This window comes from Hypomesus nipponensis, chromosome 21, assembly GCF_054491055.1.
Source record: "Hypomesus nipponensis isolate SF chromosome 21, ASM5449105v1, whole genome shotgun sequence".
Lineage (NCBI taxonomy): Eukaryota > Metazoa > Chordata > Actinopteri > Osmeriformes > Osmeridae > Hypomesus > Hypomesus nipponensis.
Genome location: NC_140381.1, coordinates 8999881 through 9019539, shown reverse-complemented (window position 1 = coordinate 9019539; position 19659 = coordinate 8999881). Strand labels below are relative to the sequence as shown.

Below are 19659 nucleotides of genomic sequence, written 5' to 3'. Positions count from 1 at the left end.
CTAAACTTTTAACAGAAAATTCAACACAAGCATTACAGTAAATGGCAAAACATAAAGGCTTCGGCCAAGGTGTCTGGGCTGTCCTGAGAACACTGGATGCATTTGCAAAACACATCATTGGCCAGAGACAAAGAGATATCTGTTCTAAATATTGGGCGAAACGTTCGTTTATACTTTTGCGTTTCGGTTCAGGACACCACAGCTGCATGTTGTCACAGCAACAGGTACAGAGTTAGATTTGTTGTGCCGAAAAACGTAGCTGGATATGGCAACAGTACAATTCAAATAACTTTGCATGTTATTGTCAAAGTTTCTGGGATGATTGATTGACAGACTACCCTGAGGCTAACACCAGTGGGTGTGTCTGCTGTCCCCCAGATACCTCAGTGTTCTCATGATGTCATAACATGTATGAGAGCCACTTTCACTCACCTGTGTGATATGGATTTGCATATCTGTACTTCTATTCATATTGGTCAAACTTCCCAGATGCGTCTGTATGCAGGCATTAAGCAGATGTACTGTACGTGTTCAAACAACACACGTTTGATTTCATGCACATTTTTGATGTGATCATGCCCCACATCCATCCTCACTCCTATCTCTATCTGCGTCTGCCTGCAAGGGTACAAACAGGGTGGGGTAAGAGCCCCTGAGCACCTCATGAGGTAATGCCTCTCCCCATCCACCCATCAACCTCTCCCTCCTCCTCCCTGCCTCCCTCCCTTCCTCCCTTCGATCCTGCTGTGTATAAAAGGGGACAAGGTCTGGGCGATGTGACAGTCTATCTCCTCATCCAGGGCAGGCAGACTTCCTCTCTCTCTCTCAGTGACCATGTCCACCTCCTACTCCAGCAAAACCAGTTACTCCTCCGGCGGCGGTGGAAGCAGCGGAGGCTCCATGAGGTATGGAGGCTCATCAGGCGGCTCCAGTATGTACATGGGCGGCGGTGGTGGTGGAGGCGGCAGCAGCGGCGGTTACGGCCGCATCTCCGCCATGAGGGCCGGCAGTGTTTATGGAGGCGCAGGAGGCGCAGGAACACGCATCTCCAGTTCTTCCTTCAGTTCCGGTGGCGGTGGCGGCGGCGGTGGTGGTTACGGCTTTGGCTACAGCTACGGTATGGGAGGAGGTGGTGGAGGCGGTGGAGGCGGCGGCGTCACAGATCACACCTCGGCCAACGAGAAGGCCACCATGCAGAACCTGAACGACCGTCTGGCCTCCTACCTGGACACGGTGCGCATCCTGGAGAAGGCCAACGGTGAGCTGGAGTTGAAGATCCGCCAGTTCCTGGAGAGCAAGACCTCCCCAGCGTCCCGCGACTACTCTGCCTTCTATGTCACCATCAGCGATCTGCAGAACAAGGTATGTCACCTGATCACTACAGCTGCCAAAACAAATAACAACATAACTATGGATTGAATTACTGTAGATGCAACCCTTTTTTTGGATTTGCGAGACAAATCCATTTCACCCGAGAGTGACATCATTAAATGCCTTTACTGCTAGCTGTGGTTGAAAAGAAAGCTGATTGAGTAAGGTTCACAAAAGTTTCAGTGTAACTGCAGCATCCATGACGATCCCTGAGGCGATTGCGTAAGATGCAATTAATCTCCTTTTCCCTGGAGTTCCCTTTCAAAGCAATTTGTCACCGTTTAGCTGATGCCCAATGCTCAACAATCCCAAAGGCATTCTGCAAAGCCTGGACTTAAGCAATTGCATTTGTTATCTTATCTTGAAACATGTTGCTAACCTCCATTCCCACAGATCCAGGATTCCACCGGCTACAACGGAGGCATCCACATGGCCATTGACAACGCTAAACTGGCAGCTGATGACTTCAGAACCAAGTAGGCTTCCAAACCCCTCACAAAGAATTTGTGTCACACCAAATAGCACAAAGCCAAATCCATAGATACCATCATAAAGTTCAACAGTCCACCTTATCTCCGACTCTCATAGTAACAGACATTGGGTGCCTCCAAGCAGAGGTGATTTAATATAAAGCGTTCCTCCTGGTCAATGACCTGATGTGATTCCCCCCCCCCACCAGGTATGAGAATGAGCTGGCCATGCGGCAGTCGGTCGAGGCAGACATTGCTGGGCTCAAGAGGATGTTGGATGAGCTGACCCTGGCCAGGTCCGACCTGGAGATGCAGATCGAGGGCCTGAGGGAGGAGCTCATCTTCCTGAAGAAGAACCATGAGGAGGTGGGTGGGGATGGAGTGGTGGAGAAGGGAGCATGCCAAAAATCTGAACCCTACCTATTAGTCCTATAATTTTATTTTTATTTTTTTTTATTATTCTTTTTTTGTGGGGGGTAGGGGGGTGAATAATCACTATACCATAGATAAGCTTTAGATGGCCATCATCGACAATAGCTTCCCTAACAAAGTTCATAACCTCTGTGATTTATAAATTGAGCTCATAGGCAGTTCTTGTATCCAAGACAAACAAATCCTCTATGAAGAGAGCTCACATATGTCCCCCGCTGTAGGAACTCCTGGCCGTGAGGGCGCAGATGACCGGCCAGGTGAACGTGGACGTGGAAGCAGCACCTCAAGAGGACCTCAGCAACGTCATGGCTGAGATCCGCAAGCAGTACGAGGCCGTTTCCGCCAAGAACCAGCGAGACCTGGACAGCTGGTTCCAGAGCAAGGTACTAACTACAATTCCGCCCTAGCACCATCTATAGACTAAGTATGGGCTTTCGATTAAAAGAATCAGCTTACCATCAAGGACTGGATAAACAGTTGACCCTCTCACTGTTTACCCACAGTCAGAGAGTCTGAACAAGGAAGTAGCCGCCAACACAGAAGTCCTCCAGTCCTCCAAGTCGGAGATCTCAGAAATTCGTCGCACGCTGCAAGGTCTGGAGATCGAGCTGCAGTCCCAGCTCAGCATGGTGAGTCCCGGCTGAGCATCAGCGCTTGCAGCCCTGTATACTAATGCCCGAGTTGTGTTCCAACTCGCTTTCCCACAATCCCTCACTTAAATCCATCTTTTTCTCCAATGCTTGACCAATAGAAAGCCTCCCTGGAGGGCACGCTCGCAGACACAGAAGGGCGATACTCGATGCAGCTCCAGGGTCTCCAGAGGCAGGTCACCAGCCTTTAGCAGCAGCTGATGAGCATGCGCAGCGACATGGAACGCCAGGGCCAGGAGTACAAGATGCTGCTGGACATCAAGACCAGGCTGGAGATGGAGATCGCTGAGTACAGGAGGCTGCTGGACGGAGAGGTCTCAGGGTAAGCGAGGCGTACTGGGGAGAAGGAACAAACAAGGGATGGATGTAACCTAGGTAACAGGTTAGATTTTAGTCAGCAGTAGGAGCACGGTAGTTTTGCTTTGATGTGTGTTTAAGTAGCACTCTATCCTAGTGTGCCAGCAATTCCCTAGAATGCTAGCCCACTGTCCTTCTTGTGAGGAGAACACACAGATCCTCTTTTCTTAATTAAACCAGTCGACCAAAGATGGTCTTAGGGGAAGCTTGAAATCAAACCGTAAGAAGAATACACTAATCCAGTAAGACGCTATTTGTTCCTTCTTTCTTACAGCATCAGCGACATCTCTTCCACAGTGAACTCCTCCATGAGCACATGCAAGGTGGTGGTGGTCACAGAGGAGGTTGTGGACGGAGAGGACTCAGGGTAAGCGAGGCAGACTGTTGAGAAAGAACAAACAAGGGATGGATGTAACTTAGGTAACCAATTTAGTCACGAGCAGGAGCACGGTAGTGTCGCTTTGATGCGTGTTTAAGTAGCACTCTATCATAGTGTGCCAGAAAATCACTAGAATGCTAGCCCACTGTCTTTCTTGTGAGGTAAGCACACAAACCCTCTTTTCTTCATAAAAACCACAGTCGACCAAAGATGGTCTTAGGGGAAGATGGCAGCTTGAAAACATACTGTAAGAAGCATACACTTATCCAGTAAGATGCTTTTTGTTTCTTCTTTCTTACAGCATTAGCGACATACCCTCCACAGTGACCTCCTCTAAGAGCACACGCGTGGTGGTCACAGAGGAGGTTGTGGACGGCAAGGTGGTGTCCTCTTCTGCCACAAGCTCCTAATGGGCTGAAACAGCAAGCCGCACACCAAGAGTTAACCCCTTCCAAGAACATCTGGGTAGAACACTGTCAACTGTTCTTCATTTGAAAGCAATAAAGACACTCTCAGTGTGCTGACAATGCCATCTTTGTGTTCTGTGTCTGATTTGAATCCCTTCCTTTACATGCCATTTTGGAGTTAATCGTTTGAACATGAGGCCAAGAGAATAGTGTTTTGAAAGTGCACACGTCAGTGACGGGTCATGATTAGTGTGATCTATGAGGCACAGATGTGGAAGATCACTGTCAGCAGGGATTGGATTTGTCATTAATGAGAACATTTACATTTACTCATTTAGCAGACGCTCTTGTCCAGAGCGACTTACAGTAAGTACAGGGACATTCCCCCCGAGGCGAGTAAGGTGAAGGGCCTTGCCCAAGCGCACGGCCATGAATCTAACCGGCAACCTTCTGAGAAATAGCCCGATTCCCTAACCGCTCAGCCGTTGAGTTGTTTGTGTGGGAGAATTGTGGGAGACTTGTTAACCCTTCCCTGAACTCCAAGTAACATGTAGGTTATGGTACAGAGGCCTGTTCCATAAAAGCCGCTCAAAAAAGATGGACCTACTTGAATTAATTTAATTAGTAAAGCGGGGCTAAAGCGGTTCCATAAAGGCCAATTTCAGCTTACGCACTCCTACTAATTCAAGTCAGATTTAAGTAGTCAAGCTAATTGCACGTGCACCCTATTCTTAAGAAACCCGAGAGGTAGAACGTGAATTATATCAATGACAAAAAGTAGAGAGCGTGCAACTATATTCACCGCGACCGAGCAGCGTTCACTCCTCAAACTTTACGACCACTTCAAACATTTAATAACTAAAAAAGGCAATACAGCGGCAAAAAATAAAACAAGAGAGAAAGGCTGGCAAGATATTACGGATCGATTGAATGCATAGGTGTAAGTAGAAACAATGTTTAAATGTAAAATGTAATATCCTGCAATCCAACCTAATTTAGTAACTGTTTTATTATACAATCTAGGCCATGTAGTCAAAGGCATAACTACATAAAAGGTTAGTTGATGTGTCTGTATTTGCATATTCTTGACCAAAAATCTAGAAAACAACAAACAAATGTTATTTGTATCATAGTGATGGCCAAGTCTGTGTGCCTGTTGGAAACACCAGACAGCATGCAGGAGGACCCTGTAAGTTTGAAGTTCAATGCACTGGTTCACTGTTAATGTAAAGTGGTGATCATTGGACAGAAAAGTGTCTGGTTTTAGGGTGAAGGTCCGTCTTTCAGAGAGGAGGATGAGGGACACTGTGAGTGTATTCAAGGAGGGCTGAGGTAAGCAATGATTGTACGCTCCAAAGCCCTAGTTGTGCTAAAATGCCCAATGCTTATTTATTTTTCCCAAAACATTTGTTGTAGAACACTGCCCCATGCCCTGACACTGGTGACAAAATGAGGAGCCTATAATACTAATAAACATAACACATGTGCATTCAAAACATAAATAACTCTTCAAAAAGGAGGAAAATGTAGTGTCTACAACAGATACCTCCAAAAGAAAATGGATGCACTTGATGTCAAGATGAGGTACAAAAAAATAAAGATGCGGAAGATGGAATTGGAAATCCAACAACTGGAGAAAGATGTAAGTATAACTGCCATAATCAAAACGATCGCACCCACACATATCAAATCACATTTTAGTTGTAGACCTTTTTACAAGCAATGTCAAAGGGCTTCACTTATGCTCATAGAACTGCACCCCAAATCAAAATCAAATCAGTTTATTTGTATAATATATCATATTTGTATAATAATAGAGGACACCTCAAACTAAACTTGATCTGGTTTTTCACACAAGTAACTGTGTGCCTTTTCCCCCAACAAGCATCTTCAAGTTAAAATGAAAAATATATTCTACAAATTGTGACTTAAGACAATCTTTCAAACTAATTTCCATCACGGGCTCTGGGAGTTGGAAACTTAACTTACCACCAACGTGGGCCAACTATAAGCTACACTGAAGGAAAGAGGGGACGTTTCAAAATCAACAAAACATACTGCAACCTTATGCTAAACAAAATAATTATTTGCATATACATCCCTTATTACCCTGACCGTTTCATTGCCTTCAAATATTGGTTCAATGTTCCAATCCTCCTCTACAACCACCCTTGGTGGTCTTCTCAGGCAGGCGATGTTGTGGAGCACATGCAATGATGATGTTGCATGCCCTTTGTGGAGTCTCTCGGAGGTGGAATTGACAAGATGTGAGTTCAGCAACCTACAAATATATATATATTACAGTTAGCCTGCCCCGGACCAGGCAAGTTTGGCAGCTTAAGTTGCCACAGTAACTGAGTTTGAACTACGTTGAGCTTTCTTTATGGAACCGAATGAACTAGAAATGAGTCCGACTAAACAACATAAGTCTGGCTTATTCGGTAAACTCTCTTTATGGAACAGGCCTCTGGTCAAGTAAAATGTAAAGTTTTTGTTAACAAAGTATTGGGTACAGTTAGAGGTGGATTCATTGTTGTTGCCCTAAAAAGATGAGAAGCATTTCATTTCTCAAGACGTGATCGTTTCTCTTTCAAAACGGACACAGTTTTGATCCTCTCCCTGTTTTTGTAAATGACAAATGAAACAAAAGTCAGTTTTCATTTTGTTTATTTGTATTTCTTTTGGAGTTGGTAAGTTAGGACTCAATCTCATCCACATCCACGTCTACCGTCTTGGAGGACTGGACCACCTTTCCATCGATCACAGTCTCCACCACTGTGATGACCTTGGTGACCACTACGAAGCCAACAACAGACAAGAAGCACATCTTAGAATAGCATTGACAATCTTATAATTATCACAAAACATGACCGAAACGATATAACACATTATTCAGCTTTGCAAAATCTTAATCCTTGATTTGAGCAAAAAACATGCTTACCTTGTTTGGTGCTTTTGGGGATAACGTTTCAAAGGAGAGAAAAAGACGAGAAAAACACTGTTTAATCACATGCCTATCACATCCTTTATCTCAGTTTCTTTCACCTCCACACCTTTCCTATACCACCACGTAACTTCCAACCTCCCCCTTCCCCTCCGCTCTTTCCACAGCCTTCTCTCCTCTCTTCTTCTCTCCCCTCCTCCCCAGTCCCCATCTCCCTGCAGGTTTCCCTCCCCCCTCCCCCCTCCCCCCTCCCCCCTCCCCCCTCCCCCCCTCCCCCCTCCTCCCAGTCCCCCTCTTCCAGGCACTCACACTTCGTCCTCTCCGTCCAGCAGCCTCCTGTACTCGGCAATCTCCATCTCCAGCCTGGTCTTGAGGTCCAGCAGGTCGTTGTACTCCTGCCTGTGGCTGGCGATGTTGCCGTGGAGTCGGGACAGCTGGCTCTCCAGGCTGGTCACCGCATCCTGGAGGCCTGACAGTTGGGCAGAGTAGCGGGCCTGGGTCTCTGATAAGGTGCCCTCCAGGGATAGTTTCTATATTGGATGGTCAGATGGAAAAGGTAAATGGGTTGGAATGGGTGTACATGTTTATACCGCCGAGGGGAAAATACGGATGTTGTTAAGGCTACTCTTAGCCTTAATTGTTGTGGAATGTCTTTAACTGGGGATTGTGGTGTGAGTGTGTGCATCAGCCTGACCGCACATTCTAAAATGTGTTTTGTGTCAATGTGAAATTCATTTATTCTCTCCCTTTGTCCAATTGGGGGGGGGGGGTTAAGATGAAGTGTCGGGTTAAAGTCAGCACAATGCCAAATCAGTCTATCTATGGTGGATTTACAAGATTAAAATGTTTCCCTTTCACCACAGGGTGTGTGTCAGTTATTGTCAAGTCAGGTGTGTTCAGGCGTGTGTTCCGCATAGTGCTCACCATGCTTGTGCAGGACTGCAGTTCAATCTGTAGCCTCTGGAGGGTGCTCTTGAGCTCCTTCGCCTCGGTGCGACAGCTGATGAGACCCTCGTTCTGAATGACAACTTCCTGCTCAACTGTGCACATCTGATGAAAACCACATTAGTCAGCAGGTAAAACCCCTATTTCCGCATAGCGAATGATGGTGGTTGGACATTGCCTGTCTCGTCAATTTCACAGCAAATATCAGATGCATTTGACGACAAACTGGTGGAAATGCAACTGACATACATACAATACAACATACCTACACATAATCATGATAATCGTGCGTTTGTGTCACGTGTCACTTCCTTCTCATGAACAACACTTCAGTCAGCCACCCCACCAAAAGGCAAACTCTTTGGAGACGCAGGCTCAACTCAGTTTCTCTTTGCAACTAAGACTAAAACGACTCCGCGATGGACCCGTGGGTTCTGCTAACCTTGGTCTGGTACCAGGCATCCAGGTCTTTGCGGTTCTTGGCAGCCACTGCCTCGTAGTGTTCCCTGATCTCGGTCATGGTCTGGTTCAGGTCCATGGAGGGCGCTGCGTCCACCGACACGTTCACCTGGCCGCCCATATGTGCCCTCAACAGGGCCAGCTCCTACATTGGGAAAGGTCAAAGGTCAGGTTGGTCACGATTAGAGACATCATGGTGGCCAAGGGGCAATATTCAAAGCAGTTTGGAAAATGCGTGACTATCTTACTAATCATGTCATATTGTCAATATCCAAACCCTATTGACAATTCCTTCCTTTTATTGCTTTGCATCCTAAGCACTTAGTGCTGTTTGTGTACGACTGCGTCTTAGGGTTTTATTGCGCATTGTGTATTTGATCTGCTGGAATTGTAATGTGTTTGTTTTTAGGTGCGTGTGGAGGCACAGAGAGGTTGCGGTGAGCTCATGGAGAGGACGAAGAATGGAAGGAAGGGGAAAGGGAAGGGGGTCGGGGCAGGAGTGTTGGTGTGTGTTTAAACAGCCAATCCGTCTGTAAATGGAAACCAGAGGAGTCCAGAAAAGTGTTCGAGTTGGCGTGCAAAACATTGACTGCCCTTGTAAAACTATTGGGTGCAGTTGATTCAATGTTACAGGAACATCCTTTACGTTCAAATCTGCTAATACGTGCGACATCCTTTTACTTCATACTATAATGTGAGTGGAGTAAAAAGTGGACAGAATGTTACATTGGCATGAATGTGGAACACTGGTCTTTTGTTCCGAGAATGTAATCAATAACTCCAACAGGTGGTGAACCTTTACTACTACTGCTACTACTGTTTGCGTTAGGAAAGCAAACCGATGTGCACAGGCATTCCCTATTCACGTCTACCAACATGATCATGGCTTTTTGTAGGTGTGACAGAGAGTCCTCTGTTTGTATAAGATTGTGTAAGTGTCTGAAGATAGATGTCAGCAGCCAAGAGAAGACAAATATGTGAATCAATGATCTCGTGTTTATCCATTCTCCGTTTCCTTTTCAGTTTGACGTCGATGATGAACGGACACAATGACAAACTCCTTCTGGGTGTGGATAGCAGGGGCTCATTTAGGGGGTGTAAGACAAGAAAGTAAAGGGGTTTGGCGGTGTCTAAGGGACTGAGATTTCCTTATGTTACAGCTCATGGCCCTGGAGCTTGTGTCTGGATGTGGACAAGGTTTTTGTTGTTTTAAGTATGGAGCTAGAGTTCATCAGTGACTTCTGTCACGTATTTAGTGTGAGGGGGTAGGGTTGGTATCTGTACATTTACATTTAGTCATTTAGCAGACGCTCTTATCCAGAGCGACTTACAGTAAGTACAGGGACATTCTCCCCAATGCAAGTAGGATGAAGTGCCTTGCCCAAGGACACAATGTCATGTGCACCGGCCGGGAATCGAACTGGCGACCTTCAGATTACTGACCCGATGCTATACCCGCTCAGCCACCTGAATCTGTACCAGGCGTGTGGCTCTTGCGTTCCCTACCTCCTCATGGTTCTTCTTGAGCATGATGATCTCCTCCTTCAGACCCTCGTACTGCATCTCCAGGTCTGAGCGGCTCAGGTTCATCTCGTCCAGAACCCTCTTCAGGCCGGCAATGTCGGCATCAACCGCCATCCTCATGGCCAGCTCGTTCTCAAACCTGATCGGTGAAGGTCAGAGGTTAGAGTTGGGAGGGGTCATGCAATTAGTAGAGTTCACGGGTCGTGCTTTGGGTGGGATGACGGTATGTGGACGTCTGCGAACTCGCGCGTGTGTGTCCAAATGGATCCAAGAGGCAAAACACATGCGTGTGAGGACACATACATGCTGTGCACACACTGACATGTATACAAACTCTCACAAAGACCTTTTGTGCATCTTCACACACAGATACACACAAACTGACAAGTTCCAGACACTCACTTCATTTTAAAGTCCTCTGCAGCCAGTTTGGCATTGTCAATGTCCAGGATCGTCTTGGCATTGCTCTTGGATGCAACACGGATCTTAAGAAGACAGCAAAAGAACAAACTTTCACATTTTCCCTTCCAAGATATCCCCATGTAAGAATTGACCTTAATTCAATGCCACACGACCCTCCATGAGAATGGTTTGAATGTACTGACATTATAGTCAGTTTGACATGTAAATCATTCATATAGATGTGAAAAGCTATCAATATAGACTGAAGCAAGAGTGGTGTTTTATGGCATGCTACGCCAACGAATTTTGGGCCACATAAAAAAAATACATCATTTCTATTAGTTTTTAAATTTTTTGGGGCCCCTGTGAGTCAGGGGCCCTAAGAATTGTCCTAACTTTTGCCCCTTATATGGCGCCCCTGACAACAGACAAGCTCTACTCAATTCAATGTTGTACTGCACAGCCCCTATCCCATACGTGCCATATCACTATTGCAATGGAGAAAAACTTGGCAAACATGATCACAGTTTCTTCTCAGGCATGAAGCTCCCTGCATTCTTAAGCTTTGGCGGTGACAGACTTATCGATCTTGTCAGTCTTATGTCTCATCATCCCTCCACCCTCAATTACAGCACCTGCATTCCTGCGCAAACACATACGCACACACACATACGCAAACAAACGCAGAGGCAGATGAACAAGCATCACCGCCGTACACAGGCACAAACACAGACATCGTCTGGGGACACACGCCCTCTTTATCATCTCCACTCCCATCTTCCTCTCGGGTTTACCTTGTCCTGCAGGTCGTTGATGGTGACGAAGTAGGAGGTGTAATCGTGGCACACCACCGTCCTCTTCTCGTACCACTCCCTGATCTGCTTCTCCAGCTGGGCGTTCTCCTTCTCCAGGGTGCGCACCTTCTCCAGGTAGGTGGCCAGGCGATCGTTCAGGTTCTGCATGGTCGCCTTCTCGTTGGCCGACACGTGGAGGTCCAGGCCGTCGCTCAGGTTGAAGCCTCCGACGCTGGCGGAGCTGTAGAGGGACCCGACGTGGGCCGAGGAGATGCGGGTGCCATGGCCTCCGGCACCCCCGTATACGCTGAGGGTTCGGGGGACAGCGGATCTGAAAGACATGACGGTGGTGGAGGTGCGGGTGGTGAGGTTCTGCTGCTGCTGCTGCCGGATCAGGTCAATTGACAGGAGGCTCTGGAGCAAAGCTGGAGGCTGTTGCTGGAGGGCGGATATACAGTGTCAGGTACAAGGCAGGTCAGCTGGTTAAATACCTGTTAAGAACCCCCCCCAAAAAGAGGCTGGGCCATTGTTGTTGACAGCCCACCATTCAAAACATGCACACACACACACACACACACACATACACATTCCACCCTACCTGCTATTGTCCCTGCCAAGAAGGAGCCAGCCCCCTTTTTTTCAGTTGGAAGTCACCCTTCGACATTTTTTTGTAAAATACGCATTCCTCAACTGTCCTTGGCCATCTTGTCATTCTGTCACTCGGAAAAGTCACAATCATTTCACAGCTTGTGTCATTAAAACGTTTTTGGAAAATGTGTGTGTGTGTTATGAGTCTTGTGATGCTGTTGTAAGTAGTGGGTCCACACATACACTAAGTGAAAGTCCTGTTAGATCGTAAACCACTCAGCCAGCCTTAAAGAAAATACCAGAGAGTACCTCACACATATTGCATGGCCCTGTCAAAGTTCATTAGTGAAAAGACAATTTGTCAAGGAGAAACTGCTTCTGTCAGCAGGTTGCTCTATTTCACATTTTCCAACCAAACTCTATTTACAAAAGTTGACATAAGGCTTTTAGAAATGTTCTTTCCTGTTCACAATCACTTACGTCCCTCAATTAGTATTATTTTGTACATTTGGAACTGAAGTTAATCAGAAAATATCCCAGGCAGCAGAGAATAGATTCTAAATGTTCTATCTTTCATCATCCTGTGTCTGATGAAAAAAAACTGAACAAAAACAAATTTGTCAAGATCAATCTTCTGGATGTTGTAGAGGGTGAATCTACACGACCGGGAGACTGCAGCAATGTTGGCTGTGAGGGAGATCTTGTCATCCATGGTAACCCTGAGGTTCCTGGCAGAGGATGAAGGGATCACCGCTGCAGATCCCAGGGGGATTGAGAGATCGTGGGAATTGGACGGTTTGGCCTGGATGATGAGAAGTTCTGTTTTGGCAAGGTTCAGCTTGAGGTGGTGCATGGTCCGCCAGGCGAAGATTATGAGGCAGGCCTCGATCCTAGTTGAGATCCCCGGATCAGTCGGGGGGAACTTCAGGTACAACTGCATGTCATCAGCGTAGCAGTGGTAGGAGAAGCCATGGTAGGTGATAATTGGTCGAAGTGAGGTGGTGTACAGGGAGAAGAGGAGGGGTCCAAGAACAGACTCCTGTGGGACACCAGAGAGCTGGCGGGGGCCTGGTAGGTAGGATGAGATCCACTGAAGTGCAGTGCCAGTGATGCCCATCTCAGAAAGTCTGGCGAGCAGGATCTGATGGTTAACTGTATTAAATGCTGCAGAAAAGTCCAGCAGAATGATGATGGAGGACCTTGAAGCCGCTCTGGCAGACTGGAGGGCAGTGGTGACTGAGAGAAGGCAGTTTCTGTGGAATGGCCAGTCTTGAAGCCCAATTGGTTGGGGTCAAGCAGGTTGTCCTGAGAGAGAAAGTTAGACAGTTGGCTAGATACAGCGCTTTCAATTGTTTTTTAAAGAAGGGTAGCAGTGATACTGGTCTGTAGTTCTGAAGGATGGCTGGGTTGAGGGAGGGTTTTTTGAGTTGAGGGCCAATTCTGGCCTGTTTGAAGGCAGAGGGGAAAGTGCCGTAAGTAAGTACTATGAATAGTAACATTTAGTGCATGAGCCAGGTATTTAATGAATGACATAGATACACCTGACATAAAGTGTCCATCAACTACCATGTCACTACAGTACAACATGGCAGGTACATTACAGGTACAAACACAAAAATTGCTATGTTATTGAATGGGCATAAGGGTTGGTGGCATACTGTAGGTTTTTGCATTAGTGTAAAAAGGCATGATGTGGTGAAGGGGTATGAAGGGTAAGTGAACGTTGCAAAGAAATTGCACAAGAATATATATACTTTTTTTTTAAAGAATTTGCCCTGCAATTCACACAAGTAAATGTGATTATTTAAAACCATACACAAGTCACAAGCCACCAATGCATTTCAACGGCATATAGAAGTACTGTCGACCGTATCTTTGTTTATCATGCAACATAAGCCCCAAGTTGCTTGACAGGATCCGCCCATCTAACCGTTTCAGAGATTCCCCCTCTCAGACGTACGTCTTGCTGATAAGATGAGGTGTGGAAAGAGATGGCACGGACAGACCGAGTTTTACAAACCAAGGAATGTTGTTTTGTGGGATTCTCTCGTCTCAGACATTACCGCGTATGAGGGTACACACATTCCACCAAATGGTTGAATGAACAACTGTTGAGAAAGTCATTTGGTCAATGTTTTTTAAGTTCTTGCTCAAGCACACGTACTCACTCAGTTGTCACTGGTAGTAAAGAGCTCTATTGACAAAATGATTCTTAGCGGTCTCAGTCTAGTAACTTTGAAAGCTGCCATCATTTTAATAGTTAACTCCCCAAATTAACCACAAGGTATCTTGAAAATACGTGATAGACGGAAAGACACTGTCCAAATGTATTTGTGTCTTTTTCATTTAATTAAATTTCATTTATTTTATGAAATATCTAATGTGATCTTCTACACATTAGTACTATATGTAGGAAGTTCACCCGACAGTAGTCTATAGAAGTGTCAAATTACATTTAACAACTTTGAGGTCTGACATAAGTTTAAATCATGAAATAACAATATAAAAATCGAGCCTCGAATCCAGTCTCTCGCCCAAAGTCATCTGGCTGAAAGACAGAAGGCTCTGTGCTGGTAAATCTCATAAAGCATTGTTTCACCAGCTTCCTTTGATCTCTGTCCAACAGTTCCGTCACATGGGAACACAAACCAGCTGCTATCTCTGTGAGATAAACACTGGCATGTAAAGAGAGGGTGTGGCATGTCGAAAAATAAACCTGAATCTGTATCACAGTATGCTGGTCACCCGTTCAGGGCATTTGATGGTTTGGTGGTTGAGAGATTTTGGTTTTGTCTCGACGTGGACATAAAGCTAATGTACCGGAGATGATTTCAAAAGACCCTGTGTGTTTTCAGGGTGTGGCATGGTACAGAAATAATGCAAGGGGGAAAGACAGAAGTCTGTGTGTAGGATATACTGCTGGTGTATTTGTCCTGCATGATAGTCATGTAGGACAGGATGGGTAGACAGGGTAAAGGAGGAGGGATCACCGATCCACATTTTTTTCACATAGTCATGTGAGAACATGGGAGTGTCAGGGAGAACTCTTGAATTCTTTGACAATGGTGCTCTCTCAAATATTTGAGTTCCTCAACATGCACTTCAGAATATCTTCAGTTTGGACCCTATAAAATATTCACTGCGTTATTTTTGTGGTTGACTGATTATGGATCAACCAGGCAAAACCAATATGTTAATATACACCAGTTGTGACATCTGCTGAACTGCTATTTCAATAAAATAAAAGTGAAACATTAAAAGTGGTTGAGCAGGGCAACCACTTTTAAGTTATTTCATTATGAACAATTTATTCACAGTTATGACATCAGTGTTTTTGCATTCTAAGGTATACTGGGAAACAATGATAAGCATTTCGTAAGTTTTAGAAGCTTTTATTGGCAAAAACATATTCAAAGAGTCACTCCTTTTATAGCAATCAGTCTGGTGTTGTAATCAGAATGATCAAATGATTTCATCTGACAAGTCACACTTTCCTATGTGCTGATGATTTGACTAGGGAAATTATGTCAGTTGTACATTTTGTGCCAGGGCCCACAAACAGTGAAATGTGGGATTTTGTAAATTTTTGGGCCAATTATTCTTTTATTTCAAATGTGTCTGATCACTGTGCACAGTCATTTCTAAACAATGTAAATCAACACCACAACAACTGAAGCAACAAACTTTGCGAAACACAACATTTACGTCACTGCCAAAACTTGTAGGCCATGACAATGGTATCAATTCAATCAAATATCGTTTTCTAAATACATCAAGGGTTAATAACTGAAGATGGCAGTCCTCAATTTGAACTCACTGCCATTTAACTGATCGTTAAATGGCATTCAATAATATAATGCTCTTTATTAATTCATATTACCTAGTCAATGAAGTTTGCTCTTTCTTGTAATTTGCTTTGGATATAAACATATGCTAAATGACTAAATGATTTATGATTAATAAGTATTTTTTGCCAAAAAAATTAATCGCATTATTCTTGTTTCGATAACACCTCCTTCAGCTGCCACTTTTCAACATCCACTCATCCTTAATACCTTTCACCCTTAATACCCCTCACCCTTAATACCCCTCATCCTTAATACCCCTCACGCTTAATACCCCTCACCTATAGTGAACCTTCTCACACTACTGGAATGGCCTAAACTGCTATACTTTATACCACTTAATTAGATAGCAGTTCTTATGTACCTACAATGTTATTACCAAAGACATTGCAATGTAGTTCATAGCAGCTAATGGAACCTCCATGCAAGTGTTTCCTTGTAAATCCAGAAATGTGCCATTCACCCAAGATAACACCAGAGAGAGCACTTCTCCCAAGATAATTGATGGTGATCCATAAGGATTACGCCTCAGACAAAGGTGTGGCCCGGGCCCAAAGGTAGATGCTTTAACAAACTGACTAAATAAATCTGTGAATCAGAGCTGCCATTGATGTATTTGGAACTACAATGTTGTTACAATGTTGTTTTTAATTTGGTGGATGACAATAGTTTCTTTTGTAAAAGTTTAGTAAACAATGTGAATGATGACATAATTATGCTTTTGTTGAATGTCTCCGATTTATGAGGTATTAATGGTTACGCTAATTATCCTAGGCATAGACAAAGACTCACTCTTGCTATTGAGATAAGCAGTTTATTTGAAGCTTTGTGAACAGTCCATTTGATGTGAAATCCAGTTGCATGGCAACTGTATTGCACAAATGTTATAAAAATACAAAATTCTGCCTAATGTGATGTCAAGAGTGAGACAGAGATGGAGCAGGGCGTAACATTGAATGGAATGATATCATGTTGCAAAATAACCGTTTATGGTTTTAGCAACAATGGTTGCTAAAATGACAGAGTGAGATAAAAGAGCGAAGTGTGATTATTGTTGCACACATATGATAATTATTCAGGTCTAAAGCTATAATACGGTGTAAGCCTTCCATTGGAAATCATTGAAAATGAAAAGCTATACTTTCCATATCAGGCAGTGTGTCATTTCCATTGCACGGTGCATTGCACAATGCCAATACCTTTTTAGAAAGCTTTATTGTAGCATAAGTGAACATTGAACTTATGTCTGAACACAAACCGTCACCTCCGAGGGTGAATGGTTCTGTACTTTGTTTAGACACTTTCAAGAAAAAGGATACAGGAAAGAGGACACTTCATACAAGAGACAAAAAACACGGCCGAGCATAGCTACATCAAAACTGATGATCACACACCGTGAGAACCATGCATGGATTTACAACTGCTGGCGAGACACATTGCACAACATTATGACCTGTCTGAGCTAAACAGGTGATCCAGGTGACACACCAAGTGATACCCCTCTGACAGGCATGGGAACCTTTTTCATCTGCCAATTTCCTCAGCTGTTGGGGTCAGTGACAAAGACGCTGGATCTGTCCGTACAGGTGTCAAGGAACTTCTACCGTCCAGAAATGAAACAATCCCTTTTGTGAGTAAGAACCGCACACACCCAATGAGATAGTCCCTGTTGGTATGATGGCATCCGTTTTGTGCAACAAATGAACAGCATCCAAGGAGGATGAGTGACAGTGTGTGTGTGTGTGTGTGTGTGTGTGTGTGTGTGTGTGTGTGTGTGTGTGTGTGTGTGTGTGTAGAACTGGGGGAAGTTAACTCACCCTAACCTGTTCAGCTCTTCCATAAACACACGGGGTAATTTAAGGTGGTGACAAGTAGAGTTGACATAAACAGCCTTGTTCTGTTGGCATGACGACGGGTAACAGGTATTTAACAATGACCACATTCTCTCCAACGCTTGCACCTGTTCTTGAGATTGTTTCAGAGAATACTCCCCAATGTCCGTCAATAAGCCACATGATGTGTGGATTTAGTTTTTTCTTTTCTTTTGGTTTATAGTTTTGATTTGGAGATGTTGCACACCATTTTTAATAACAAAGTGTATACAACTTTACAACAAGGTGTCTTGCATGATTACTACTAACAAGCTCTGATTCTGTTGATGAAAAGGTCAAACAATATGTTTCATGAATGAGCCTTCCAGTGTCATTTCAGAAATGTTATACACTTTCCAAACTGAAACACTGAACACTTACTTACTTCATACCAGGAAATATTTGAATTGTTTTGTTGCCATGACAACAGTTAACGTTTTATATTTCTGTTTTTAATCCCTTCCTTAAAAAAAAATCCTTCAGTTGATACACAGCCCAAAAAGAAACCAACCAAGACTGTTTCTCGATTTATTTATTTATTTATTTATTTATTTATCTTTCCTCATATCCATGTTTGTAGCTAAGCCTTAGAATCAGGGGAAAAGAGATGGAATGGGTGGAGTAATTTATCGACAATGAGTCATACTTCCAGCTTTCTGAGGAGCTTATCAGCTCATTCTCCCTCAGACAAAAAGCCATACTTGAGAGCACTTAAGACAAACCATAAGCTTTTAAGTTTTGTTCTCGGAAGGTTCTTTTGCTGCAAAGTTCCAGCCGAGCCAGCTCAAATGGGCATGTCGGCTCTGTGACATGGGCGGTGTATACCCACGTAGCTAAACGTTCACGCCTGAATTTACAGATATGGCCATCTCCGTAAACAGAAGCAATGGAGTCGGTGTGACAACACAAGTAACAAGTCACGACACAAACGGGTCTCCAGACGTACTGTAAACTAAACCCACGGCTGAGCTCATGGCTCCCTGTCGTCATGGGGGTACTTGTCTGCTTAGTGAACAGGTACAAAGGGAGGATTCTTTACCCTCCTCGATGAGTCAGTCGACAGCATCCTTCAGTCAGGTTACGCTGCACCAGGCGCACCCCCTCCCGGGTCGCCCTGGGCCTGTCACGCCCACCTCACGCCATCTCCTCCCCGCAGGTCTGCCCCCCGACTCAGAGCCATCCGATACGCAGAACGTTCCCTTCGAAACCAAGTTGAATAAACAAGCGGAAGTGACAGATCGTTTCTGCACTGTCTCTTCTCATCTCCAAAACGGGTCGTTCGTTGCTAACGCGCCGGGGGTGCCCATTTGAACTCTCAACCGGAGAGAACCCAACCAGTGAATGATTCCTTAAGCACTTGACCGTTCGACGAAGCTCGCGTAGAGCTGTTTAGAGTCAAGCGGATGAACTCGTTTCAGCTCATACTTACTCGAATGCATCGCACTACACACATGCATTACACCATACGCGATGAAGTGTTCTGACTGGGGGATGACCCCAGAGGGGATGTCAGTGTGAGGGCCTACTCCTCCTCACAGTCCTTGTGCTAATACAACACACCAGATGTAGGGTGGGTGGAAACATGGCTGGCATCCAAGCCTGAGCTCACTACATGAACACACACACAGTTGTACACACACACACACACACACACACACCATGCACACAATCCCCTCCCCCTCCTGAGACCCTTCTCTCATCCCCCACCCAGGTCAGCCTCGGGGGCCAAAACACACACTTGAGAAGCACCAAGGGACTCACACACACACACGCACACACACTCTCTTTCACACGTACACTACAAAACACATTTTCTCTCACACTCAGAAGCATACAACCACACGCACACAACCAACTTTTTTAAGGGTCTTCAGTCACACCCTGCAACATAAATGGGACAAAAATAACAATCGGAGGAGGCCGTGGACACACACACACACACACACATAAACACTGGTCATGGGCCATGTGGCTAAGTGAAGCAGGGGATGTTTGTTGAAAGATAAAGAACAATAGCCAACTGACATGACTCCTGAAATGGCTTAGTCTGCCTGATGTTTTGGGACCTCACATAGGATTCTCTCAAAAAGAAAACACATGTGGAATGTCAGTCCATGAAAAGCAGTCCATGTCAGATAGGATAGATTCCTTGCTTGTTTGGGATGTCAAATGTTCAAAGTTCACATTTTGTGAGATAACCCCAAACCAAACCTCACATTAC

The 19659-nt window shown here is 44.8% G+C and overlaps 1 protein-coding gene and 1 pseudogene across 2 annotated transcripts; one reads left to right on the top strand and one right to left on the bottom strand.

Annotated features, from left to right (window-relative positions):
• Positions 1-787: 787 nt before the first annotated feature.
• On the top strand, positions 788-4191 carry LOC146237813 (keratin, type I cytoskeletal 50 kDa-like; annotated as a pseudogene). The gene is made up of 8 exons (XR_014740547.1): positions 788-1362; positions 1765-1847; positions 2051-2207; positions 2495-2656; positions 2777-2902; positions 3025-3245; positions 3555-3647; positions 3961-4191. The product of XR_014740547.1 is annotated as a keratin, type I cytoskeletal 50 kDa-like (transcript).
• A 2525-nt stretch (positions 4192-6716) lies between these two features.
• krt98 (keratin 98) lies at positions 6717-11730 on the bottom strand. Its single transcript, XM_084685061.1, has 8 exons — positions 11135-11730; positions 10341-10423; positions 9921-10077; positions 8398-8559; positions 7935-8060; positions 7320-7540; positions 7008-7018; positions 6717-6862 (listed from the first exon to the last, which is right to left on the bottom strand). The coding sequence occupies exons 1-8, from the start codon at positions 11474-11476 to the stop codon at positions 6762-6764; spliced, it is 1203 nt and encodes a 400-aa protein (XP_084541187.1). The 5' UTR covers positions 11477-11730; the 3' UTR covers positions 6717-6761.
• Positions 11731-19659: the final 7929 nt, after the last annotated feature.